General features: G+C 38.7%; 1 protein-coding gene across 2 annotated transcripts in view; it reads left to right on the top strand.

The window, feature by feature from the left end:
* WDR17 (WD repeat domain 17) overlaps nt 1-21400 on the top strand; it is a gene marked incomplete at its 5' end in the record, with an annotated part of 75388 nt that extends 53988 nt beyond the window's left edge. The window contains 13 exons of one of the 2 annotated variants that reach the window (XM_082608803.1): nt 671-735; nt 3333-3465; nt 3941-4032; nt 5331-5430; nt 6245-6384; nt 8403-8423; nt 10290-10401; nt 13643-13784; nt 14061-14163; nt 15681-15782; nt 18417-18515; nt 18838-19021; nt 21172-21400. In XM_082608803.1, the coding sequence (XP_082464929.1) occupies nt 671-735; nt 3333-3465; nt 3941-4032; nt 5331-5430; nt 6245-6384; nt 8403-8423; nt 10290-10401; nt 13643-13784; nt 14061-14163; nt 15681-15782; nt 18417-18515; nt 18838-19021; nt 21172-21291 (1413 nt within the window). In that variant the 3' untranslated portion in view covers nt 21292-21400. Of the gene's footprint in view, nt 1-670; nt 736-3332; nt 3466-3940; nt 4033-5330; nt 5431-6244; nt 6385-8402; nt 8424-10265; nt 10402-13642; nt 13785-14060; nt 14164-15680; nt 15783-18416; nt 18516-18837; nt 19022-21171 lie in introns of both variants that reach the window. The other variant, XM_082608804.1, reaches the window with a different exon arrangement.
* Nucleotides 21401-22278: the final 878 nt, after the last annotated feature.

Consider the following 22278-nt stretch of genomic DNA (forward strand, 5'->3'; position numbering starts at 1 on the left):
CCTCAGTTCCCTTCTAGACTTGAATTCAGTGAAACCTGTGTCTTCAAACAACAGTCACAATCAGCTTTAATTGAACAGCGAGCTTCTTTTAGTAGTAGTCTAATTTTTTAAATATGAAGACAGGAATGTCAGTTATAGAGGGAGAGATGACAATAAATAAAATTTATGACAATGAGTAGGGAAAAAATAAAAATAGAAATAAATGCCGTGTTTGTTAAATATAAGTAACAGTGAAATAAAAATTTCAGTGTATATATGACTTTGAAAATATAACATAGAATACCATAGACCAGATTACTCTGGTGTGTGTGGGAAGGTGAGTTAGTATATTTTTCAAACTACATACTTTATGTACTACCCCTTTTTCCAACCTCCTTTCTTTTTCTCTCTCTGCTCCCCCCTTTCCCTCCACCGCTCTTTCTTTTTCTGTAGGCTTGGGATTTTCCCTGCTAAACCAGGGAATTTATATATCTTATTTTATTTTAAACTATGATAATACTTATACTCTAGGGAATGCATGAGATAGTATACAAAAAATATCCCTGGAAATCCAAACACTCTAATAAAAGCTTGTATTATAAATATGAGTTCATTTTTTAAAAAGTCTGTTAAGAGTTAGCCCATCAAATCAAAATGGGTATGTTTCTGCTTTTCTTTTCTCCTGTTCTAGTGGGACAAAGCCTTGTCAGTTGCGCCAGGGGTGTCTGTGAAATACTGGAAGAAGTTGATGCAGAGGTGAGGCAGAGAGTCTGTGTCCAAACAGATGTTTTACATTTTGTTAAAATAGAAGCAATATATAAATATGCTAGTACCCTTTGAGATTTTTTACTTTTATGTTGTTTTAAATGATAACTGAATTTCGTATCTCCTGATACAGTAAATTAAACGAATCTGTTATAAGTCATTTGGCGTTCTTATATTTGAGCTGACCTCTGATAAGAACAGTGGTGGAAGGCAAATTCCCCTGTGTTGACGGAGGAAATGACAGATCAGTCAGCATACTCACTGGTTAATGTATTGCTATTGAAATATAAGTGGTAAGATTTCTTGAAGGTTACCAGAAGTTCGTGAAATAGTCATTCCATAAATCATCTCAGAAATTCTCTCTATGGACACTAATTCCTGCCGTGTCCTCTGCATTTGTACAAGGTAGTTCTGGTGATGAAGAAGAGTTTTACCACTGAACAAGGTTAACCGGATGTCCTTGCTCTAGAATGTAATAAACAAGATTTCTTCTGAGGTGTATTGGTTTCCTAGGGCTGCCATAAGAAAGGACCACAAACTGAGTGCTTAGAACAACAGAAATGTGTTCTCTCACGGCTCTCAGGTTGTCAGCAGTGTTGCTTCCTGCTGGAGGTTCCGAGAAGGAATCAGGTCCGTGCTTTCCCCCAGCTTCTGGTGGTTACCGACAGCCCTTGGCACTGCAGGCTCTGCTTAGTCTTCACATGGCATTATCCCCCGTGCGTCTCTGGGTCCAACTTTCCCCTTTTTAAATAAGGATACCAGTCATATCAGATTTAGAGTTTACCCTAATCCAGCGCAGCCCCATCTTAACAATTATATCAGCAAAGACTCTTAAAGTCACATTCACAGGTACTGTGGATCAGGGCTTCCACCACGTATCTTTTGAGGGGGAAACATAGACTGCTCTCTGTTCTGTGCTATTCGTTTCACAAATATTTAGCGCTCTCTACGTGCCAGTTACCGCAGAGGACTATTTAATGAGTAATTACCTTGCTTCTGGCATTAAAAATGAAGTTTGGTTTTCGTTTCATGGGACATGGTTTAGAAAAAAATTCAACTGTAACTCACATGTACCAATAAAATCAATCAGAGACTAAGCATGAAATACAGGATTAACGCATTAGCCGTGGGAAAGTGGACCATTCCCTAGCACCTACTTTCCCCAAATAAGTTAAGCCATAGCTAGCTCCAGCCCTCAGACTGCAGGCTCCTTAGACTAAGCTCTAAGAATCCAAAGTAATTCTAAGTTCATGTATCTTCTATCGTGTGTACAATTACTACACGATTGTAAATGTCATTGCTCCCACTGAAACCTTAATAAAGTCAGGTTAGCAGAGGGTATTTATTTCACAAAGCAATTTTGTTTCAACCTAAGAAACAACAGTCTTTTTCATGTATCTTTGAAAACCAACACCTGATTTTCTCTGCTCCTTAGTTCACATGGTGGCCAGAAAATCATCTCCCTGCAACTCCTAAGTTCGTGTTTTATTCATCCAGCCATTCAGAAAGATTGATCGGCAGTCTCTCAATCCTACTTCTGAATGCCCAGGAAGAGAATATTGTTTCTAAACAGCTATAACAGGGAAATCAGGGTCAGATGGTAAAAGCCTGGTTGTTAGGGAAAACTCCAGTGACCCCATGAACTGGAGACTGTTAACAGTGATCTAGGCAAACAATAATAAAATTGTTGTTTTATTATTAAATAAAAAAGTGTCTACTGCACCCACCCAAAGTTGGCAATTGAAATGGAGTTTGATGCAGGTGCCAGCATAAATTAAATATACCAGATTAGTTTTCAGTAAAACTGAGATTAAACGTTAAGAGTGGAATTAACGAGGTTGGTCATTGAGAAAGTAATGGGGACTTCAAACAGGAAAAGAGAAACAGAGACAGACAGACAGACAGACAGTGATGGATGTGGAGAGACAGAGACAGACACATGTATATCCTTCATAATCTCCAAGATCAGGCCCCCGCTTCCCCCTCACATATTGGGGGAGAAGTTTTGCCTCGCTTGGGGCAAAACTTCTTAACCCTTTCCAGCATATGAGCACAGCAAAAACATAGCTGGTTATGACAGTGAGTAGGGAAAAAATAAAAACGGAAATAAATTTCATGTTTGTTAAATATAAGTAACAGTGAAATAAAATTTTCTTGAATTATCCTTTTTAATGATTCTTAGGCTACTTGCATTTAGAGGCTCTCCAGTCACTGTTGTGCTCACTAAAACACTTAAAATTCTCTAGTGAAGTAGACACATATGCATTAATCCAACTGAGAGTAGATGTCCCATCACACTTATCAGAAAGATATATTCCTTATTTTAATAGCTAAGCTACATTAATTTTAAGACCTGAAATGTTCAGTGCATTTAAAATATGAAAATTTATAGTTTCCTAAGGGAAAACAAGTACTAACAGTGTTTACTACTTCAGAAAACTTTTCTCTTCCTTATGTGATCTGATCATAAATCTAAGTCTTTGTGGATTCTGATGCAAATTTTAGATGCTTCAGAGAATCTCAGTCACACTGAGAACCTTGAAATTACTATGTTATATTAAAAAAAAGCTTTGTTGTTATTTTATTAGGAGAGCTGATCAGTTAATCCAGGAAGATAAGGATGATGTCATTCCATACTGCATAGCCATTGGCGATGTGAAAAAATTAGTCCATTTTTTTATGTCAAGAGGTCAGCTTAAAGAAGCTCTGCTTGTTGCCCAGGTACGAACACGTAACGACACAGGCTGGACACACTGGGTGGGGGGGGTGTGTGTGGGAGGGGGAAGGTCATGTTCACGTGATGGACAGAGTTGTAGATGGCTTGGCTTCTGCCTACCTCCCGACCTTCTTTCTTGAACATTTCAGTCACCCTCTCTTTGCTCTGGCCACACTGAACCTATTTTAGATCTTTAAACCTGCAAGCATCTCTGAACTCTGGCCTTTTCTTCGCTGCTGAACGTTGTATACACTTGAACAACTCTAGTAACCATTCACTTGAAGCTTCTGTTGATACAACAGAGTTCACGGGTTGGTTTTTTTGGTTTTTGTTTTTTTTTTTTTTTTAATTCTAAGGGTATCACCAAATTGTATAAATTTCAAACATCATTTAAATATACTTTGTTCAAAAGAATATTCTGAAATGGGTCCATTATCAACAGTTAGCTACAGATTAACTAAAGATTGCATTAAATTCCAGGCTGCTTGTGAGGGAAATATGCAAACCTTCCATGTTTCGACACCTAAAGGATCTTCTTATTCTGATGATAACTACAAGGAAGACTTTAACGAGTGAGCGATTCATTCTTTGTTGGGGATCAATATTTTTTTGTGGCTGGTTTCCCTTTAAGGCAGTTCATCCTTCTTGGCACGCAGAGGACTTGTCTGTCTCGTGTCCTCAGCTGCATTTCTCACCACAGTCTTGTTCCATCACAGCATCCGTCCCTGGACGAGGAGGGAAATGTCAGGCACATAGACACAGCCACCACACGTCTTATGTAGCTTCCAGAAAAGCAAACTGCATTGCAGCACAGAAATTGCATATAAAGCACCTAAAGCCTTAAAATCTGATCAAACCTGCTGGGGAGGAGAGGCAGTAAAAGTAAGATGTGCTGTTTATCAATGTTTCACCCTAGATTCAGTGTGGATGACATCTCCCTGACATCACTCAAAATCCATGACCCTGGTATTAGGATCTGGAACAACACCTAGGCCTCTTGACATATACACGCTACTATATATAAAATAGATAACTAATAAAGACCTGCTGTAGGGCACAGGGAACTCTACTCAATACTCTGTAATAACCTCTATGGGAAAAGAATCTAAAAAAGAGTGAATATATGTATACGTGTAATTGATTCACTTTGCTGTACAGCAGAAAGTAACACAACATTGTAAACCAGCTGTACTCCAATACAAATTTTTTTAAAAATTAAAAAAAATGAAATCCAAATACTTAACATTTTTAAAAGAAATGGAAATTAGGATTCTCCAGCCTTTTGACCTTTTTCAAATCTAGTAATCTACCTTCCTCTGTGTCTTCTCTTAGCTCCTGTCATTGCCCTAGGAAAGAGGATATTTAAACTCTTAGGACACTTGACAAGTAAAAATGATCACAAAATTTCAGGCAAATAATGTGTTGGGGCTACCATATTTCTTCCTGGTTTTTTGCTGTTATTCTCTGCCATTTCTAAACTTGGCATTTTAAAGATCTAACATTACACCACCCCTGTTCCAGTCACCACCTAAATCTTGAAAAGTTTCTGTTCAACCTGTAATTCTTCTAAGGTTAACTGCCCCTGTAGCTGAGGCATAACTTATTCGACGTAGGATGGGAAATTCTGAAAATTTGGCTTTTCTTCTGAAAAGGAGAAAAATTGCAGGGGAGAGCAGGAAGCCTATCAGCTCATCTGCTAAGAAAGACTGCTTTCCCGATTTTCCCCCCAAATCAGGCTTTCTACCTAAACCAAGGATGTAAAATTAAATCTTGTTTGATCCCTTAAGCAGCTTGTTATAAAAAGGCATCAGTTCACTTTTATGATGGAGTCCTTGTGCTTATATCCAGTACGTACACTTTTTCTTCCTAGACTCCTGCAGGAAGCCTGCAGAGAGCTGGCGGAATGGTATTTTCAGGATGGCCGGGCAGTCCTAGCCGCGTGTTGCCACCTCGCCGTGGATAATATCGAGGTACATTTCAAAGTGGCTCATGTGAATGAAAAGCTCTTAAGATATGTCATGATGTTTGAGGGGGAATAACACAGTGACTTTCTATGTAAGATCTGGATTTTGCATGCTTTCCAAGCCTGAGCCATTACATACCCAGTAAACACAGATAAACTCTACAGACTATGAGATCTTTTTATTTATAAGAGACGTATTTGTAAAAACCTAACTTTAAATATTTCATCATATATGAGAAGCAGTAGTGTGGTAAAGGGAAGAATCACTGGACTTGGACTCAGAATACCTGACTTTTGAAAGCAGTTATTTTTATAAATACTTTAGTATATTCTTCACAAGTTATGTTTTTGAGGTATTTTTCATTTGAGCCTCTAAAGTAATAGGAAACCATTAGGTAAAGACGTGGGTTCTACTTTGCATGTATCCTTAGCTATGTTGGCCTTAAGGGATAATTGATAGTCATTGTACAGTACCGAGGAAGACTTTAAGAATTTACTTTTTTTCTGATAGAGAGACTGAAGGACATGTTGAGGATACTGCAGAGACTGTTATTAATTAATCACAAAAATGTGAGCAGAGGTTCAAAACTCTTAAATTCTGACCTTATAAAATGTGCTCTGTGTCCCTTTATCAGCTTTTCCATCTGAAAACTGTAGTTGCCCTTACATAAGTACTGTAGGCAAATGTTACACTCAGTATTTTCTAAGAATAATCGATTACAGGTTAATACAACTTTATCTGCTTTATGAGATGAAATAGTGGAATGATGATCCTACCCAGCATCTATGAAACTGAAGGAATTCTTTTCTCATTGAGCAAGCTGGCTATGGCGTACCTGATTCGCGGAAACGAGCTGGAGTTGGCAGTCTGTGTGGGCACAGTGCTTGGAGAGCTGGCAGGACCCGCAACCCACTATGCCCTCGAGCTGCTGGCGAGAAAGTGCATGATGATTCCAACGTGGTGAGCATTTCTAAAGTCAAAGAATAGTTTCAGAGTGATGGAAGCATTTTTTGAAGGTTGTAAGTTGGTCTTGATAAGGTGTGCGTTGGGAGAATATAGGAGCTCCTTTTAGATAAAGATAAGATGTGAACACGAATTAAGAGTGAGAACCACCGTGGCAATGTAGCGAAATCTGCCGTCACTTATTCTAAAGCAGCCCAGTTGTAACGTTCAATATTTCAAACACAGAAAGCACCATGAGGCCGTAAGTGTGCACTTCTTAAGATTCTCAGGACCACGCATTCCCACTTTTTAAATTCTGCATGTCTACACTCATTCTTGTCAGATCTTGAGTCTTAGTTTGAGGTTTAGAAAATAAAGTCACTTTTCTAATGGAGAGTAATAATAAAGCTCGTGTCGCCAGACACCTGGAGCAAACTTGGGCTGTGCTGTAAGAGGCAGACCCGGGAGAGTCCTGGGGGACCTGGAAGCCCAGCTCACAGCAATGCTCCTTCACGTCTCAGGGCAGACAGTCCTTCATCGTGGAGGAAGGAGATGGTGCTCTCACGTGCTTGTTGAATAAAGATGCTTTTAGACCTCCGTCTTCTCTTTCCCCAGAACACGTAGAACCTTGGGAAATTTCCACATAAGCTTGTTTATGAGGACTTTCACCTCTCCCCACTCCACACTCCCTGCACACAGGCCCCCGCTCTTACGATGCAGCTATATGGACACCACGTCGAACACCACAGATGAGAATCATCCTCATCGCTAACGCTTCCGTACCGCTCAGTGTGCGCCGTGCACCGTCGTAAGCACTTACGTGCAGCAGTTCACTCAGAACTCTGCAGTAGGTGTTGATTTGTCTCTGGTCTCCGTAAATGGCCGTGCCAGGACTCAAAGCTACATCAACTGGCTCCAGTGTTTGCATTCTTAGCTACTGTCTTAGTCAGCTGGGGCTGCTGTAACAAAATGCTCCAGACTGGGTGACTGATAAACAGGAGAAATTTCTTTTTCATGGTTCTGGAGAGTGAGAGTTCAAGATAAACTGGCAGATTCAGTGTCTGATGAGAGCTGGCTTCCTGTTTCGTAACTGGCTGCGTTTTTGCTGTGCTCACGTGGTGGAAGGGGTGAGGGAGCTCCCTGTGACCCCTTTTATCGGGGCACTATATCCCATTCAGCGCGGGTCTTCCCTCATGACCCTATAAGCTCCCAAAGACCCCAACTCCTAATACCATCCTGCTGGGGGTTCGATGTCAACATAGGGCTTTTGGGGGACACAGACATTCAGTCTATGGCAGCTATCTCACGACACCACCTCCTCCTCCAGGCTGAGTCAGAAAAAGAGCAGTGCTTCCCGGACTCCTTTTCTGTTGGATCTGGGGGCTTCAGAGAGATTCGGGAATCTCAGAGTTATTCTAATTTTTACCCGTATGTTACAGTGATGTAAGAGCTCCCTCCCCCATCAGAATGGACTGGTGCCCCACCATCAGTCTCAGACTTAAGTGTACCTAAGGCAGACCATCCCTTGAGAGGACCCAGTTCCGTCCCTCAAGAACTATGGTAGTTGGCTCAGACCCAACCGAAAGCACGAGGTCTAACTCACACTACTTACCCACAAAGGTGACTGACTGACGCTGTGCCAGAAGTCATCATCTAATTCAAATACAATGTGATTACCTTTTTAAAAAAAAGTAAAGGTAAAAAGTAGCAAAACATGGATATTAAATTTTAAAGAGGTTTCAAAATCTTCCACCTGACTCTATGTCTTATTGCTTTTAATATAAAACAAACTTCTCCTTCCTTTTTACTCCCTCCAGGAGTCCTTTCTCTATATAGCCATAGATTTGTGTACCAGAAACCAGGATAAAGTTCAAATGCTGAAATACGTGGATCTGGCTTTTTTCTGGGTGAAATCTAATCCTAATGTAATTTTATAAACCGAGAACACTTCGTGTTTTTTACAGTTACTGGTAAAAGTATGCTTTTTCTTGGTTGTCATTGCCTATTCATGGTATTCAAATTTATTTTCTTTTTAGCTTTCCATCCACTGGATACAGGTATTATCTAGTTTTATTAAAATCTTCAGTTAAAAATTCACATATTATTTTATTTTTAGAATACCAACTCTTTACTAAGAAATGATCACTAACTGTTTTTGGTTTATTGCTTTGCAGAATGCCAATTCATTTATATAGTTTAAATAAAACCTAACTACAAAGTAATGAGAACAGTTCCTATAACCTAGGTACAAAATCACTCATGATTTTATACTTTAAACCTGTGTAAAAAATGAACTGTGTGGGCTTCCCTGGTGGCGCAGTGGTTGAGAGTCTGCCTGCCAATGCAGGGGACGCGGGTTCGTGCCCCGGTCTGGGAAGATCCCACATGCCGTGGAGCGGCTGGGCCCGTGAGCCGTGGCCGCTGAGCCTGCGCATCTGGAGCCTGTGCTCCACAACGGGAGAGGCCACAACAGTGAGAGGCCCGCGTACCGCAAAAAAAAAAAAAAAAAAAAAAAAAAAAAAGAACTGTTGCTTTCTACAAAAAAACAATAATAACTAAGCAAATTAAAATGCCTGTTCTATAGTGAAATATAAGAGTTTGGATCATTTCACTGGTCTATATCAGTGTATAGAAATATATACACACATTTTCCCCTACTGGCATACTGAATTTTCAATAAATAGTGAATTAGCCTAAAAAGTAAATAAAATTAGCTAGAATTGCTGTAAATTTCTCTGTATCAGGATATGATTCTAGGATAAGAAAGTCAGACTTTTGGCTGTAGTTCACAGAAGTTAAAGTAGAACTTTAGCACAGCTTTTTTAAACACTATAAAAGCAAATGATAATTTCTATATTCTCATGGACATTATTAAAAACTGCTATTAAATGTTAGTATCAGAAAACATAAAGTCATACTTTTTATCAAGAACAGATGAATTACTCTAATTTGGAACCTGTAAGAACACTCAAAGATTTACTTGCCCAATGATGACAGATAATTTGACACATACGAATTATCCCTATTCCTGTTCTTTACTCACTGTATTCTGATTAAACGTCTCCCTAATATTTTCTAAAATAATTTATTCACTTGGATGACCAATTTAGATTTTACTGAAGGCTGCACAAAGAAGGTGGAGGGGGCTTTACTCAGAGTGCACAGCACAGCCGTTGTAACTTCACATTTGGAATACAAAATCATGCTGAATGTCTATCATTTTCTTGAAAATTGAATAATAATATCGTAAGCCATTAAAAATTAGTGATTTCTCACTTACGAGGCATGAAACCAAAACCTCCTCACCTCGTGATTTTTAAAAATGATTTTATACAAAATATTTTAATGTAAAGCTGTGAAAGTCCACACATTTTTTAAATGTCTGATTTCAAAATGATCTATTCCATTGATTAAATCTTTAGAAAGCAAATCGGAAAACTGCATTTCTATCTTTGATTTCCACCTAAAGTTTAAGAAATATGCAGAATACCCATACATCTAAACCTATAATATCTAAATATCCATTAGTTTTTATGAGCTGGAAAATACAGTTGTCCATTGTTGGCAAGTGTAGCAAAAGTTGATGAGAATTAGCTTTCAGAGTCTGCCTTATAATTCGCTCCAAAGAACACGTCTAATACTACTTAGTTTGGTTAGAGAATTATTCTATTAATAACAAAATTAATTGTAAATATATAAGGGCTCAGTATTTAGGAATTTCATAATACGTTTTCTCTTCACGCCCTCTGGTTTCTGTAATCTACATTTAGAGGAGTTTGTTAACTAAATAGGAAATTAGTACTGTTTATGTAAATAGAAAAGCAAGGGAGGTGTAATGAGTCTTCTTCCTTTGAAATAGTTCTAAAATGTTATTTTTAGGCGTTTTTTCCTCATTGACGTTTCCCCGTTTGTTCTGTGAATAGGAATTTGGCAGTTGACCTTCTCCTGATGACCCCTGATAGCGAACTACAGTTAGTAAAGCTCTGTGCTTTCTACCCGGGGTGTATCGAAGAGATAAATGATCTTCATGAGAAGGTATGCTGATGGTGTTAAGTATTCTACTCTGGAATGCGGTGCTGTGATTTCATTAGCTTTAGGTTTGGTCAAATAGCGATGCACACAGAGAAATGAATATACGATCCTGTCAGAATCCCCTCATGAAGACACAAAAATTATAACAATAAGGAAGAACATTTATTGAGTTTCTACTGTATGTTTGGAACTGTTCTAAATTTTCACATCTATCTGTTACTTAATTCTCATGAAACCCTGAAAAGCAGGGGATACTGTTCCTAATTTATAAAGAAAGTGAACTCAGAGAAGGTAAGGAACTTTTTTTTTTTTCCCGCGGTACGCGGGCCTCTCACTGTTGTGGCCTCTCCCGTTGCGGAGCACAGGCTCCGGACGTGCAGGCTCAGCGGCCACGGCTCACGGGCCCAGCCGCTCCGCGGCATGTGGGATCTTCCCGGACCGGGGCACGAACCCATGTCCCCTGCATCGGCAGGCGGACTCTCAACCACTGCGCCACCAGGGAAGCCCGGAAGTTTTAACTAGTTAACGGTGGGGTGAGAACTTCAACGTTTGTAACTTCACATCCCAAGCCCTTTCCACTTTGCATCTTAAGGTACATGTATGCTAACTTTAAAAATAGGCAGTTTAGGATCTTTAAAAGAATTAGTGAAGTATAATAAAATTGGCATGCTTATTCTAAAGTGCTTTTTAAAAATGCTCCATTACGAACACAAGAATTTATATACCAAGATTACATACAAAAGCAATCAAAATGTTCAACAATAGGGAGATTGTATTAATTACAGTACATGTCTATATTTCATTGCTATTAATCCATTAAATACGTCATGAAGTTCTATTTTTATTGACATTGGTAGATGGCTATAAAACAAGTAAATAAAAAGCAGATGATAAAACTATGTACACACCATATGATTTTCATTTGGAAAATCAACTGTGTACATATTTATTTTATTTATAGCACAGTACAGTTCTTTTAAGAAAAAGACGATATAAATAAAACATTTTCTCATCTTTAACTCTCAAAATAACAGAGTTTTCTTATATGAACCTTGATTTTCCCTGCAGTGGGTAAGTGGCTCTATTCATTCAACAAGGGATACTAACTGAGTATTTTGTTAGTACAGATAGACCAAAAGTGTGTGTGGATGAGTGTGTGTGTGTGTGTGTGTATGTGACTGTGTGTGTTTATGGTATCAGGAAAAATACTTGTGAAAGGATAAATGTTGAAAGTTACCAATGGGTTGTGAGATTGTAGGTGATTTTAACTTCTTTATACACTTTGCTCTGTGAATCACCTTTTAAATGAGCTGTGCTTTGCTTTATAAACATGACAAAAGTTATTTTTAAGTTGAAGTTAAAATGCACATGGAAGGAGGCAGGAGTGGATTTTTCAGTTATCCTTTAATTTACTGTGTAGTGTTTCAGTGTACACTGACGTATTCTCTGAGGCCAGAGGTGCGGTGTTAGTGCATAGGCTCGTAAGAGAGGCTAAATCCTTGTCTGTATTTACACAACTATTAATGAGGGGACAAACACAGTATTCACCTGGTCTTTTCATCACACATCCTGAAAGGGTATAATTGGACTCTCTGGCAGACTTCATTAATAACTCTTTAGAAAGACTAGTTAGTATGTGTGTAAAGGTGTTAATAACTCTGGAGAACTTCACAAGTAAGACTAAAAATCATATATATATATATATATAATATATGTATATATATTTTGGCTGTGCCATGTGGCTTGCGGGATCTCAGCTCACCAACCAGGGACTGAACCCAGGCCATGGTAGTGAAAGCCCAGAATCCTAACCACTAGGCCACCAGGGAACTCCCCTAAAAATTATATTTAAATATTAAGTTATATAGCTTTTAGAATTTTAAGATAGGATAAGAATTACAGGAATGATCAACCTACTTTTCTTATCATATTCTGTGTCAGAATGAAATTTCAGTGGGAACCATTTGTCAATTCCCTCTACTCTCAGAGCATATAGCAAAGTGAAGAAACTTTTTTCTTTCTAACCAGGCACAGTTCCTAGCACATAGTAGTTGCTCAGTAAATAACTGGCATTCAATGAATAAAGATGGGGAAACAATATGAAATGTCACATACCTGAGAGCTCTTTTAGTTTAGTTTGTTGTAAGTTTTTTGAGAGAGTCTGAGGGGTCTAAAATACTCAGTTTACTTAAATTTTAAACAACGGAAAATATGAAGTTGTGGAATAAATGCATTAATAAACAAATTGAATAAAACCATCTTAGTAACTTACGGGGATGTAAAAAATAGTGAGAAGGAACTAGAGTGACAAACCTCAAAGGAGAGGAGACGGATGGCCTAACTGTGGATGAACCACATCCTCTGCGGTCACAGCACAAAATATTTTTTGCAGCGGAAGCTCCGTCTCAGTGGTTGCCAAAGACTAGTAGACAGCAGTAAACTATGCCTGTGTTGCTTAGAAACAAACCAACAAACTTCAACACCTAAACTGCAAATATCATGAACATGTCAGAATTTTATCTAAAATTAATTTATAACTTAATTATAAGTTAAAGTATTGATTTAAGTTATTAAGTTACTAATTTATAACTTAATTCCTGTCTACGTTATGGAAGCAGAAAAACTTACATGAGAGAGGAGTAGGCTCTCAGTTTTAACAGAAAAAAACATTATCTGAAAAGATGGGGAGTATTGCTTTTCATTTTACAGTAATGAAATTTCATAGGCTCAAATCTCCACTTTGTAGCATTTCGGAATGTCAAAGCTAAAAACGTTGCGAGCTTGTCCTGCTCAAAATAAAGTTGCTTAGTCTCAAGGCCAAGTGAAAGTAAATCACTGTGTAGACAACACGTAAGCATGCACGCACCTTTTATGTTTTCTACATTTAATGTAGTTTTTGAGACTGGTCAGTATATTTGTTCTCAAGTAACTCATTTCAGCGTTTCCTGCTCAATTACGTTTGCAGGTACTAATTCTAGTGTCACAACCAGGACAATTTACTTTCACCTCTTTTATTAGGTACTTGTGTGATTAAAACTACTGACTCATTAGGTAATACCCTATTTATTGTTATTAGATCTTAAAGATATTCCCATAAATGTATGCTTTTAGTACAAATGATTTCATTTACATCTGTTCTCAGCAACTTTAATAAGCAGGCATATTGGAAACATTTCGCACTTAATACTATTGCTTTTATCCCTATGAATTTAGTAACAGTGTCATCAAACCAATTATTTTCTAGTGCAAGCTGCCCACAGTGGAAGAATGTATGCAATTAGCTGAGACAGCCCATGCCGATGGCAATATATTCGAAACTATAAAGTATTACTTGTTAAGTCAAGAACCTGAAAAAGCCCTTCCTATTGGTATTGACTTCATCAAAGGTACGTGTTCAGTTGGTAGTATAATTTAAAATCTACTCTTTTATTTGGTATTTTCATTCATATTGATAAAAAGGCGTAAAACCAAGCACTAGCTGTCCTGAATTTAAAGAGGAAAGAGATTGCTGAGTGTTTGGTATCGGGACCTGACTGTGATCTAGAAAATAAAGAAGTAGATAGCGTTGACCAGAAAAGAATCAATTACATAAATTAAAAATTGGATGAACAAGTTTTAATCCTATTATTTAGAGAATCTTTCATTTGGTTTTATTTTGCCAGAATACATCAATAGTTCAGATTGGACTTTGGATACCATTTACCCTGTTCTTGACCTACTGAGTTATGTTCGTACTGAAAAATTAGTCCTGCATACATGTACTGAGTGAGTACTTTTTCTCCAAAATGCGTAACTGAGCTTATGTAATGTTTTGGAATGGCTGTATTGTGGGGTTTTTTTAATTAATTTATTTAATTTTGGCTGTGTTGGGTCTTTGTTGCTGCGCAGGCTTTCTCTAGTTGGTGGCGAGCGCGGGCTACTCTTGGTTGCAGTGCACGGGCTTCTCATTGCAGTGGCTTCTCTTGTTGCGGAGCATGGGCTGTAGGTGCAGGGGCTTCAGTAGTTGTGGCATGCGGGCTCAGCAGTTGTGGCACCTGGGCTTAGTTGCTCCGCGGCATGTGGGATCTTCCCAGACCAGGGCTCAAACCCGTGTCCCCTGCATTGGCAGGCGGATTCTTAACCACTGCGCCACGAGGGAAGGTCCCTGCTCTATTGTTTTTGGTGTTCAGATTAGCAAATAAGATCATCTTGGACAGATAGGTGCATGTGTAGAAAAATTACATGTTAATTTGTGTCATCCTTAAGTAAAAATACAGAGGTCAGTTTGAAACAAATAGTAAATCTTAGTCGTCCCATTTCCTAATACCTAGTGTGTTCTGTGTATGTACACACAGACACACACATACACACCTGGTTCAAATAGGGCCAATTCGGAGCTTTGGGATGGTTTTGGACCTCATGTCCTCGGTGGTCTGTCTAGTAGTCCTATCTCTTAAATCTCCATGTGTGCAAAGCACACTAGGTTGGGGAAAGAAGTGAAAGTGCTAGAAATTTAAAAATAGACACTATCCTTGAATTCAAGTATCATTTAAGGACATTGTCATCCATGTAACTAAAATCCCGAGACCACATATATTTATACTGGAGGCTTTGGGCTATTTTTGTTGCACTGCCATGTGGAAAAGATGGTGCAAAGCCTGTGAAACTTTGGCAAGCTTCCCCAGCTGGGTGTGCAGGAGGCGTTCTCCGCCGTCCCCTGCAGTCTGTACAGTATGCCAGGAATCCGTCAGTCCGACCCAGTGGATCACTCGGGGAGCAATTACATGAAGGAACAGACAAGGAAGAGAGAAAAACAAGAAGGCAGAGTTAAAAATTATTTAAAAACTTTTATTTCAAAATACAATTTATGTTATTGTGTACATGTCTGAATAGGAGTTACCTGATGAATAAAACATCTTCAAGTTTAGAAAATTTTCTAAGCATATTTTGCTATAAATATCACCCATCAAAATATAGAGCCTCAAGTACAATAACTGTATATGAAAGCAATGTTCTGTACCTCAAGTTATGGCCTCTTTAAAAATAAATATATTCTCGGGCTTCCCTGGTGGCGCAGTGGTTGAGAGTCCGCCTGCCGATGCAGGGGACACGGGTTCGTGCCCCGGTCCGGGAAGATCCCACATGCCGCGGAACGGCTGGGCCCGTGAGCCATGGCCGCTGAGCCTGCGCGTCCGGAGCCTGTGCTCCGCAACGGGAGAGGCCACAGCAGTGAGAGGCCCACGTACCGCAAAAAAAAAAAAAAAAATATATATATATATATATATATATATATTCTCTTTCAGAGCTCGGAATGAATTGCTGATATTATGTGGGTACGTTGGTGCTTTGCTGGCCATCAGAAGACAGTACCAGAGCATCGTCCCAGCACTTTATGAGTACACGAGGTAAAAGCAGGTTCTCTTCTACTGTGAAATTAGAGAAGTGCCTTTCACTGAGACGGTTAGTGTCTAAGTGCATCACAGAAGCAACATATACATTTTGCACTCATCCATTTATTTACTAAGCACGTGCTTCATAATAAAGCAGCAGTAAACGATATGAATTAGCAGTGAACTGGGGTGTAAATAATAGAAATCCTAATTCTAGCTTAAACACTAAGGTTTCCTGGTCTTATGTCAAGACACTGAGGTAGGCATTCTTGGGCAGATTCCATCAAGGATCTGGATTCTTCCCTTCTTTCAACTCCGACAGTCTTGGCGTCCTTCCTCTTGCCTGAGTGACCCCAGGTTACCAGGTAGCTCCCAGCCCTCTGGGTATTAGGTCTACATTCGAAGCAGAAGGAGTGATAAGGGTGAAAGGATGGAGACCACGGAGGGCAGGACCCTTTGATTCAGGAAGGAAAGTCTTCCTAGGGCTGTGCACCTACAACCCACTGGCCAGGACTGTGTAACCCTACTTTCAAAAGAAGATGAAAAACTGTGTATTTTAGCTTTCCCATCTCTACAGTAGAAAAATGCAAAGCATATTGTATCCAGGTATAACCTACCTGCCAAACTCCTGTGTTTTCTAACAGCTTGCCGAACATCAGCCATTGTGCTTAAAGCTTGTCATACTCAAAAATAAAATCCAGTGCCCCTGGGGGGAGGTCTGGTGTAGCTGTGGGCCTGACCAGGGGGGCAGCAGAGATTCCTGCTGTCAGGGCTCTCAAGGAGAGATCTACGCAGGCAGCATGACCCCAATTCGAAAGCAACTTTTAACAATATTTAGAAAATATATTGTAAGCACAGTAGGCTGTATCACATGGAATTAATATTATTTAACGAGCTATGTTCAGCTCTGTATGACTTTGGTCATGAAAGAGAGAAAATGGTCCCTTGAAAAAATATCACCAGTGCAAGGAAGGCATTTTATTCCTAAGGCAGGAGAGACTTGAGACAATGCGGCTGGGTTAGAAACGTGTTAGTTCAGAGAGAGGGACGCGAGCTCCGGGACCTGCCTGTGCGCCGTCCCTCGGAGCCCACCTCTCGCCTCTGGGCGGACGGCTCACCCTTCTGCGCGCAGGCACAGCGCCTGGCTGCACGCCCCGCAGCTCGCTGACCTCGGCGCGCTCAGAATTGAAGCCACCTTCCTTCTCACCTCTCTTCCTCCTGGGTTCGCTCTTTCTTCTGATGATGTCATTATGCTTCTGTCGTCCAGACTTAAATGCTCAGGATCAGGGTCAGGGGTTCTTCCTCACTGTCAGAATCCAGTTAGGCAGTAAGTTCCCACGCCCGCACGTTGCTCATTCTCTGGGACCCACACTTACTGTCTTCACTAACTGTCCCCTGTGGTAGCCCTTCCTCTAGTCACCCTACGCCCCCTCCCCCTCCTCCTATCACCCCTATGACGGTGGCATTAGCCTCCCTGACGGTGAGACTCGCCCCTAGTGAACAGATAACATTTTAGGTCCTTAGTCTTACTTTGGAATTCCACAGAAGTCACATTCCATCCTTATCACCCACCGTGTCCTGCTACGTGTTCTCGGCTCCAGCCAAAGGGAAACACCTGTGACGCCCGGTCACACGTAAGCTCTCCTCTGATGTTTTCACAGCGCTCTGTCCACCGAGTTACCTGGGTTCCTCACCCTTGAACGGTGCTCTGTCTACAGTAGATCATCAAAAACTCCTGGGCAGACAAAGTACTACCAAGTGCAGAACTGTAGACAGGGAAACCATATGATTTAAAGAGTTTGTTTTGGAGCCAGGCTACATTCTCAATAAAAAAATTTTAAGTCAATAATTTGAGGTTGAAAAAAAACAAGCTGCCAACTGATTTGAGATAATATTACTGAAATGTTAGGGGTACGTGTGTGGGGGGAGGGTATTTACATATTTTTTCTCACCAATTCTGATCATGTCCCAGCAGAATGATGACAACCAGCAAGAGTTAACCGTAAGATATAAATTATAGAAATGCTTACTTTTAGTCTTATATCATCTTAAGGTCTTATGTTCTTTTTCTTTTTATCTCCTAAACAGCTTTTACTTTTAAATTTCAACCAACTAGCTCCTTGAGAAACACACTGAGTTTGTAACTTATGGAAACTAGGACTAGTAATTCCTTATCTACAGCCTCATAATTCACCACATTATATCTGTTTTCCAGTTTTCTATACACAGATGTGATGGATCACTGCTGTCACTGTCTCACTGCTTTTTTTTTCACACATCCCTGTATTTAAAGAATTGAAATCAGCATTTCCATTGCTTTCTGCTCATTGACATTCTTTTCTTACTCTTCCACTCGTTTTCTAAGAGTCATTTTTCATACGGAGACACACCGGGCCACACCGTAGCTGGCCGTGGCTGTCACCCAGCAATACTCGGCCTGTCATCCAACCGATATTTATTGAATATTTTTGACCTGCCAGGGACTTGCACGCACACACACACCCCTACATGTATATATTTACATATACACATAGATTTGTGAGCAACAGTTGTTAAATCTGAAATTTTTGCAGTTATTTAAAGTTCATTTGCTCTTTTGCTATCTTTGTCTTGGATGGCAGATGTTAATTTCTTTTTCACATGTTTCAGTCAGCTATTGAAACGTCGGAAGGTGTCAGTGCCTATTAAAATTGAACAGCTTTCTGAGGAGTTGGATGCATGGAGAGTTTGCACACAATCCATCAACCGGTGAGTGAATCTGATATAAAAATTGGGATACAGAAGGCATCACTTAATATTACAGACAAACTTATTGACAATTTGGTTGTCTCATTATTTATCTTGGCAGGATAATGAATCTTGTGTTGTTTAGCATATATTCAGTAATAATTTACAATGCTCTTTCCTGCCTTTTTTAAGTCCTTCATTTTACTATAAATTGAGTCTAAAGTTGATTTGCCATGTTTTATAAAGGAGAACTAAATAATCACCAGGGACTGTTTTTTAATCTAAACCTTAACAACCCTGGGATTCTACAAAACTAAAAATGGAATATCTGTTGAAAATATAGATCATCAGAAGAATCTCCATATACACCCCCTTCTGATTCACAAAGAATGGTTTATGCAACTTTACTGAAGAGACTAAAAGAAGAACCACTCAGAGGAATTATTGGACCAGATTATGTGACCGGGTCAAATCTTCCAAGTCATTCTGATATTCACATCTCTTGTTTTACAGGATTAAAAATCCAGGTACAGCGTAATGTCAGATATAAATTGTGCATGTTCATCATTTTTATTTGTTTCATTATTTTTTGAAATGCGATCTTAAAATAAGCACAACCTGAATAAAAGAGACCTGTAAGCCTATAAAGAGACCTGAGGCCCAGTGAGAAAATATTGCCCTTAATGCTTCCATATTTGGTATAAATGTTTTCTCTCTCCTTGAAATAAATTCAGAGACATAGTCATTGTACTGTTACCATAAAAGCAATTCATATAATAGATATACTTAGTAACAAATATTTTAAAATACATATAGATCATATCCTTAGGGAAATTAAATAAGAAAGACAAAGCAACAATCAACACTGTTACAAATTATTATATCTCAGTTGATTAAATTTAACTTTATAGTCTCCATTTGTATTTTATAAACACAAAGAAAGCAATTAAAAACTGTTAGATGTATAATATATCATTGATATATTATGCATATTCTTACATTGACTTACTGAACTTTTCAGCAATTAAAAATTACGGGGCTCAATCGTGAGGGATGGCTAATTCCCAAGGAATGGTCCTTCATGCCCAATGAAAGTAATGATGGTGAACGATGCCAGAGCCTCCCAGTGTGACCCAGGGGTGCCATTATCTCCAGAAAATAAGAGGAGCCTTCATCATCCCAGAGCCAGGACCGGTTGTAGGTGTCCCCAAGAAGTAAACAAAGCTGAATCCCCATGAAATGCTAATGGAGTCCAGGTGGGACTAAAAGAACGCCACCTCTTGGGCACATTCACACTTTACTAAGTGGATTCTTGTATTTCTAACGTAACGTAGCTAATTACATTTCTAACATTGACATGCCAGGTCAATGGAGAAAGGTACATGGGGGGGGGTAATCACTCCAATTAAATATCTTGCTGCTAATGTAAACTCTAACTATAGCTTGACTTGACACCAGAAACAAACTAAGTCTTCAGAACACAGCAGTATATTCCAAACCACAGACAGAACACATAGTTGTATACGTGCTTATCCACTTACGTTCAGAGATAAAGAACCAAAGCAGTAAATTCAAGAACTTATGATTAAGAGCAAAAACCATTATGCAGTTTTTAGAATACACTTTCGGTGCCACTCACCGCCCTGCATGTACTTCCAGTACTCCACACTTCCCTGTTTCTTTCTCCTCTTCAGGACTTTTTCTCCATCTGAGACAGACAGATGACCTACTCCACAGGCTAACCTCTGCACTCACACACACATTAGGAAAGGATCTACTCATTATCTTACATACACTAGGGCGCAAATGACTGATTCAGAGGGGGGCTACCCTCCTAGGGTATTTCTGTTCCTGCAGAAAATCAGTGTGTTCTGCTTAAAACTAAAATTTCAAGTACCTGTGAATAGGAAGCTGCCTACTTCATGTAATGGATTTTCTAATATCTGGAAATAATTTACTAACAACAAGCTGTTATCATTTGAAATCGTGATAAAAAACCTGATAACTTTAGAAGGTAATGAAGAAAGTAAGTTTTTATTCCATTTTGTGTTTGTAAAATCATGCTTTTCCTTTTAAGAGCTGGGAGATACACATTGAAAGTTTTTTTTGGATTTAATTCTTCAGAACCACCCTCGACATACTTAATAGCTGATGTAACTAAATTATAGATATACTAGAAAATCACAGGGTTGACAGGATTTTAAATTATATATACACATATATAGCAGTGTAATTTTCATCTTCTGGAGAGCAGGTTGAATTTCTGGCTTAAATAATTTACCCAGCTGTATTGATGTAGGCTGTATGATTAAAAGAGCGAAGTATATTAAAGTCTATTATTAGGCATATGTGCCTTTATAAATGTTAACTTTGTAGTAATTAATAGGTTAGCAATACCTATTGCCACTGACAGCGCCATTGTAATGAAAGAATTCAAATTATAAAACTGAATTCTATTTTGAAAGACATCAAGGCATAATGTCAAGATATTTTAAAATGTTTCTGTATTTGGTGGCAATTCAAAGAATCTAATTTTTCTCTTCTTTTTAAATTTCCTATCAGTGTTGCTTAAATATCACCAGTGGTTTTTTATTAGCCTGAGTCTGTTTCTGGAAGTTTAAAAACATATTGCAAATTCATAATCTCATCTTCTCTTCCCTTAACTGTCACTGTGCAGGGCCCTGTATTTTTCCTTGAAGATGGGAAATCCACCATCTCCTTGAATGATGCTCTGATGTGGGCAAAGGTGAACCCGTTCTCACCTTTGGGGACTGGAATACGACTCAACCCATTTTGACAGAAGGTTTTTCTCACACTTAATTGCTTTTTTAAAGACCTTTTTCCGGCTAGTGTTACCTTTAACCTTTGTTGTCCTAGAGCCAAAGGTCTGGAGGAGGAGGTGGGAAGTGGGGACTCACAGCTGATTTTATTCGTTAACTTCAGCAAATAAAATATTTATATAATTTCAAGGAAAAATAGGTGTCTCCTTATTTGGGAGGAAAGTAGCATTTAAATGATAAAGGACTGACAAATCTAAAAGAGCATATGAACTTTCCACAAAGCGCAAAAGGTACCGGATATTCTACTGTTGAAACACGGAAACATAAAATAGTGCGACATCTAGAACAGTGCTTGAGGTGCAGCGGGCGCTCAGAGTATTTGGGCGACTGAATATCTTGAAGTGTCGAAAGGTAAGGTGTGTACAACTGATCTTCAAGTTAACAAACGCTGGTATTGTCCTCTATAAAATGTATAGTAAACCACTAGTTTTAGCTCATATTTAATCGAAGTTTTCAGTTATAAGTTTAATATATATCAATAAATGGGTATGCAAAGCACTTTTAAGTTTTACTTTTTTAAAGAGGAAACATTCCCAAGTTCTATAGCTGAAACTCAAATGTCTAATTATAAAGGAATAGGCTATATAAGCATGAAAAAAATTGGAAGTGAAAAACACAAAATGCAGTGAAATCTATGTGATCATTTGCATTTGGTGATAATTCACTATTTTAAAAGATATTTGGTATTTATGAATATTAATTTTGATGAATGTATTTAATATTCACATAATCTCTAACCAAGTTACATTATAATATAGTTATAATAAACAATTTATTTGATGAAAATTAGTTTCAAATAAATTTCTGTAAGTAAATAGGATGTTAGTTGAAATTTGGGATATATTATGTAAATTCAGGTTTTAAAAATATTTATTAAAATAGTACATCTGTCGATATTTTTAAAAAGCCTGAGGCATGACGACAAGTATTTCAATTGTACTAGA

The sequence above is a fragment of the Mesoplodon mirus genome (assembly GCF_964341445.2).
Source record: "Mesoplodon mirus genome assembly, chromosome: 20".
Lineage (NCBI taxonomy): Eukaryota > Metazoa > Chordata > Mammalia > Artiodactyla > Ziphiidae > Mesoplodon > Mesoplodon mirus.